The sequence below is a fragment of the Coturnix japonica genome, unplaced genomic scaffold (genome assembly GCF_001577835.2).
Source record: "Coturnix japonica isolate 7356 unplaced genomic scaffold, Coturnix japonica 2.1 chrUnrandom548, whole genome shotgun sequence".
NCBI lineage: Eukaryota > Metazoa > Chordata > Aves > Galliformes > Phasianidae > Coturnix > Coturnix japonica.
In genome coordinates, this window is record NW_015439929.1 from 58,400 (window position 1) to 64,810 (window position 6,411).

A 6,411-nucleotide genomic window follows, 5' to 3' on the forward strand; every position below is an offset into this window, starting at 1 on the left:
TCTTGGAAAGGTGAGCCGCCATCTTGGAAGCAGGAGCGGCCATCTTGGAAAGGTAAGCCGCCATTTTGGAAGTGGAAGCCGCCATCTTGGAAGCAGGAGCGGCCATCTTGGAAGTGGGAACCGCCATTTTGAAACCGGGGCGCCGCCATTTTGGGTGGGAGGAGCTGCCCCACATCGACCCCCCCCCCCCCCCCTCCCCCTCTGCCCCACACATCTATGGGGTTTTATCGTTCGGAATGTGGAGGTTGTGGGGTCAGGAATGGGTACATGTGGGGCGCTGCCGGATGGAGGGGGGGGCTGGCACGGCTGTGACGTCATCAGTGGTCGTGATGACGTCATCAGTTGTGACATCATCAGGAGTGGTGATGTCACCAGTGACGTCATCGGGTGTGATGTCATCGGTGACGTCATCGGGGCTATGGGGCTGCCCCACAGCAACGGGGTCTGAGGGAGGAAATAAGAGGGTGAGAAAATGGGACCCATAGATCCATGGGGTGACCCACAAGTGAGACCCCAAACTGGGACCCACAGATCTATGGGGTGACCCCAAAATGGGACCCCAACATCTATGGGGTGACCCCATAGTGGGACCCCTATATCTATGGGGTGACCCATAAGTGAGACCCCCCCCCGAACCCTAATATGGGACCCTGATATCTATGGGGTGAGACCCCCAACCCCCAATATGGGACCCCAACATCTATGGGGTGACCCACAAGTGGGACCCCAAAATGGGACCCACAGATCTATGGGGTGACCCCAAAATGGGACCCACAGATCTATGGGGTGCCCCCCAAGTGCCCCCCCCCCATCACCTTCTTTAGGCTCATCCCCCTTCGTCCCCTCCTCGTCCCCATCCGTGACCCCGATGTTCTCTGCTTCCCCCGTGGGCTCAGAGGTGGCACCTGTAGGGTCAAAGCTCAGCCCCATATCCCCCCTCAACCCAGCCCCACATCTCCCCACAACCCAATCTGCCCCATATATCCCATCACCCATCATACCCCCACAATCCATATCCCCCAACCACCCCATATCCTTCCCTCACCCCCATCAGCCCAATATCTCCCCAGCCCCATATCCCTTCCCACATCCCCCAAGCCCCATATCCCCCTAAGCCCCTTTATCCCCCCCAGCCCCATAACCAACCCATATACACCTTTCCAAATGCCTCACATCCCCCCCAGCCCATATTCCCTTTAGCCTCCACAATCCACCCCCATATCCCCCAATGCTGCCCATATCCCCCCTCCCCAACCCTTATCCCATCACTCCACCCAGCCCCATATACCCCCCCCAGCCCCACATCTCACCCTCCCCATAACCCACCAGCCTTACCGGAGCACGTTGTAGTCGTCGTATTGGCACTGGTTGGGGCTGGGGCTGCAGCCATAGAACAGCGGTCAACATCCCATAATACCCCCCCATCCCATAATAATACCCCATCCCTCATCCCATAATACCCCCATCCCATAATACCCCCCATCCCATAATACCCCCCATCCCATAATACCCCCATCCCATAATAACCCCCCCATCCCATAATACACCCCATCACATAATACCCCCCCTGCCATCACCTAATACCCCTCTGCTGTCCCATAATACACCCCATTACCCACAATGCCCCATTATTACCCATAATCCCCCATTCATTACCCATAATCCCCCATTATTACCCACAATGCCCCATTATTACCCACAATGCCCCATTATTACCCATAATGCCCCATTATTACCCATAACACCCCATTATTACCCACAATCCCCCATTCCTTACCCATAATGCCCCATTATTACCCACAATGCCTTGTTCCTTACCCATAATGCCCCTCCCCGGATGCAGCTGAGCAGGACGATGGCGGCCATGACGGTGAAGTTGGTGGCGATGCCCAACATGGCCGACGTCAGCGGGAAGTGGTACAGCACGTAGCTGGGGGGGGATAGGGGGGTTATGGGGTCTCTATGGGGTCCATATGGGATTCTATGGGGCCCATGGGTCTCTATGGGGTACATATGGGATCTCTATGGGGCTCTATGGGGTCCTATGGGGTCCATATGGGATTCTATGGGGCCCAAGAGTCTCTATGGGGTCTCTATGGGGCTCTATGGATCTCTATGGGGTCCCTATGGGGCTCTATGGGGATATATGGGTCCCATACGTCTCTATGGGGTCCATATGGGGCTCTATGGGTCCTTATGGGGTCTCTATAGGCCTCTATGGGGTTCTTGTGGTCCCTGTGGGGTCTCTATAGGTCTCTATGTGTCTTTATGGGGTCTCTATGGGTCCTATGGGTCCCAGTATGTTCCTATGGGGCCTCTATGGGGCTCTGTGGGTCACTATAGGTCTCTGAGTCTCTATGGGTTTCTATGGGTCCCTATGGGGATCAATGGGTCCCTATGGGTCCCTATGGGCCTCTATGGGTTCCATGGGGCTCTATGGGGTCCCTATAGGGCTCTATGGGGCTCTGTGGGTCCATATGGGATTCTATGGGTCCCATGGGTCTCTATGGGGTCTCTATAGGTCTCTATGGGGTTCTTGTGGTCCCTATGGGGTCTCTATGGGTCTCTATTGGTCTCTATGGGGATATGGGGGTCCCTATGGGGCTCTATAGGTCTCTGTTGGTCTCTGTGGGTCTCTATGGGGTCCCTATGGGGCTCTATGGGGACATGGGGGTCTCTATGGGGCTCTGTGGGTCTCTATGGGGTCCCTATGGGGCTCTATAGGTCTCTATGGGTCCCATGGGTCCCTATGGGGTTCTATGGGGTCTCTATGGGTCTCTATAGGTCTCTATGTGTCCTTATGGGGTCTCTATGGGTCCTATGGGGCGCAATTGGGCTCTATGGGTCCCAATGCATCCCTATGGGTCCCAATGCATCCCTATGGGGCTCTATGGGGATATGGGGGTCCCTATGGGGCTCTATGGGCCTCTATGGGGTTCTATGGGTTCCATGGGGCTCTATGGGGTCCCTATAGGGCTCCATGGGGTCTCTATAGGCCTCTATGGGGTTCTATGGGTCCCTATGGGTCCCATGGGTCCCTATGGGACTCTATGGGGTTCTGAGGTTCTATGGGGTTCTATGGGTCCCTATGGGGCTCTATGGGGATATGGGGGTCCCTATGGGGCTCTATAGGTCTCTATTGGTCTCTGTGGGACTCTATGGGGACATAGGGGGTCTCTGTGGGTCTCTATGGGGTCCCTATGGGACTCTATAGGTCTCTATGGGTCCCATGGGTCCCTATGGGGATCAATGGGTCTCTATGGGCCTCTATGGGGTTCTTGGGGTGCCTATGGGGCTCTATGGGTCACTATGGGTCTCTATGGACCCCTATGGGTCTCCATGGGTCTCTATGAGGTTCTATGGGGTCCCTATGGGTCCCTATGGGTCTCTATGGGTCTCTATGGATCCCTATGGGTCCCTAAGTCTCTCTATGGGTCCCTATGGGTCCCTATAGGTCTCTATGGGTCTCTATGGGTCCCATGGGTCTCTATGGGGTCCATATGGGGTTCTGTGGGTCCCATGGGTCCCTACAGGCCTCTATGGGTCTCTATGGGGATATGGGGGTCCCATATGTCTCTATGGGGTCCTATGGGTCCATATGGGTCTCTATGGGTCCCAATGCATCTCTATGTGTCTCTATGGATCCCATGGGTCTCTATGGGTCTCTATGGGTCCCTATGTGTCTCTATGGGTCCCTATGGGTCCTTATGGGGTCTCTATGGGTCTCTATGGGTCCCTATGTGTCCCTATATGTCCCCATATCCCCCCATACCCCCGTACCGGATCCCGCTGAGCCGTGCGTGCAGCCGTAACCTGGCGCTGTAGATCTCAATGCGGCGGCTGCGGATCTCCAACATGGCCGCCTCCGTCGGGGCGTACTGAGAACGGAATGTCAGCAACGGGACTGCGACCCCATAGCGCCCCATAGAGCCCCATAGAGCCCCATAGCGCCCCATAGCGCCCCATAGCAGCGCCCCATAGCGGACAATGGGATCGCAGCGGCCCATAGGGAATAATGGGAGCACAGCGCCCCCTAGTGGACGGCAATGGAACTGCAACGTCCCATAGGGAATAATGGGAGCACAGCGCCCCCTATGGGACGGCAATGGAACTGCAATCCCCCATAGGGAACAATGGGAGCACAGCGCCCCATAGAGAATAATGGGAGCACAGCGCCCCCTATGGGACGGCAGTGGAACTGCAATCCCCCATAGGGAACAATGGGAGCACAGCGACCCCTATGGGACGGCAATGGAACTGCAATGCCCCATAGGGAATAATGGGATCACAGCGCCCCCTATGGGACGGCAATGGAACTGCAATGCCCCATAAGGGATAATGGGAGCACAGCGCCCCCTATAGGACGGCAATGGAACTGCAACGCCCCATAGAGAATAATGGGAGCACAGTGCCCCCTATGGGACGGCAATGGAACTGCAACGCCCCATAGCGGATAATGGGAGCACAGCGCCCCCTATAGGACGGCAATGGAACTGCAACGCCCCATAGAGAATAATGGGAGCACAGCGCCCCATAGGGAATAATGGGAGCACAGCGACCCTATGGGACGGCAATGGAACTGCAATGCCCCATAGGGAATAATGGGAGCACAGCGCCCCATAGAAAATAATGGGATCACAGCGCCCCCTATGGGACGGCAATGGAACTGCAACGCCCCATAGGGAATAATGGGATCACAGCGCCCCCTATGGGACGGCAATGGAACTGCAACGTCCCATAGGGAATAATGGGAGCACAGCGCCCCCTATAGGACGGCAATGGAACTGCAATGTCCCATAGAGAATAATGGGAGCACAGCGCCCCCTATGGGACGGCAATGGAACTGCAGCGCCCAATAGCGCCCCATAGTGGACAATAATGGGATCACCCCATATCTCCCCATATCCCCCCCTATATCCCCCATATCCCCCCCATACACCCCCACATTCCCCCCTATATCCCCATACCCTATACCCCCGATTCCTGATTCGGCCAAACGCCCCATATCCCCAATCCCCCATATCCCCCCCATAGTCTCCCCATAACGGCCCCCTTACAACCCCCATATCCCCCGCATATTCCCCCCATTATCTCCCACATAATTCCCCATATCCCCTATATCTCCCCCTATATCCCCCATATATCCACACATCTCCCCATATCCCCCCTAGTATCACCCCATATCTCACCCATATAACCCCCCATTAATCCTGCCATAATATCTCCCCATATAATCTCCCCCATATCTCCCCAATATCCCTCCATATCCCCATATAACCCCCAAATCCCCCCATATCTCCCCAAATCCCCCCATATCTCCCCATATCGCCCCTTATATCCCCCAATATCTCCCCACATACACCCCATATACCCCCCTTACAACCCCATAATCCCCCCTATACTCCCCCTATATCCCCCCATATCTCCCCATATACCCCCCTTACAACCCCATATCCCCCCCATATCTCCCCATATCTCACCGGATCCTCCCTGTACCCATCATTGAGCTCCACTTCCAGCAGCTGTTCTGCTCCGTGCCCCGACCAGGAACAGCCCCGAGAGCAGCAGCGCCTCCAGGCACGAAGCACGCGAGCCGGTAGGTGACTGCATAGCCGCATCGCCTGGGGGGGATATTGGGGTTATGGGGGGGTTAATAGGGAATATGGGGGCGATATGGGGAGATATGGGGAATATTAGGGGGGTATGGGAGGGATTAGTGGGGGGATTATAGGGAGTATAGGGGGCTATGGGGGGCTTGAGGGGATATGGGAGATATAGGGGGATCATAGGGGTATGGGGAGATATAGGGGTGGATAATGGGGTCAGAGAGGGATTATAGGGAGTATGGGGGGTTAGAGGGGGAATATGGGGAGATATAGGGGATATAGGGGTTATAGGGGGGATATGGGGAGATATAGGGGATATAGGGGGGTATGGGGTGGGGACATGGGGAGATAAAGGGGATATGGGGGGGTATATGAGGAGATATAGGGGAATATGGGGGGTATATGGGGAGTATGGGTTATAGGGGATATGGGAGGTATATTCGGCGAAGATACAGGGGAATATGCCGGGGATATGGGGGGATAAGTTGGGGGAGATATAGGGGGATATGGGGGGTATATGGGGAGATATAGGGGATATAGGGGGATATGGGGGGTATATGGGGAGATATAGGGGATATAGAGGGGTTATACAGGGGGGTACAGGGGGTTATAAGGAGATATGAGAGGTTAGAGAGGGGATTATAAGGGGATATGGGGGGTATAGAGGCATTATAGGGGGTTATGGGGGGGTTAGGTGGATATGGGGGATTATAAGGGTTACGGGACAGGTTATGGGGGGGGTTATAGGGGATATGGGTTTATAGGGGTTAGGGGGATATTGAGGATATAGGGGCATATGGCGTGG

General features: G+C 55.4%; 1 protein-coding gene across 1 annotated transcript; it reads right to left on the reverse strand.

Moving 5' to 3' along the window:
- Positions 1-1,257: 1,257 nt before the first annotated feature.
- On the reverse strand, positions 1,258-5,593 carry BSCL2 (BSCL2 lipid droplet biogenesis associated, seipin). Its single transcript, XM_015850832.1, has 4 exons — positions 5,481-5,593; positions 3,781-3,878; positions 1,819-1,930; positions 1,258-1,380 (listed from the first exon to the last, which is right to left on the reverse strand). Exons 2-4 carry the CDS (start codon positions 3,855-3,857, stop codon positions 1,258-1,260), a joined length of 312 nt encoding a protein of 103 aa, XP_015706318.1. The 5' UTR covers positions 3,858-3,878; positions 5,481-5,593.
- Positions 5,594-6,411: the final 818 nt, after the last annotated feature.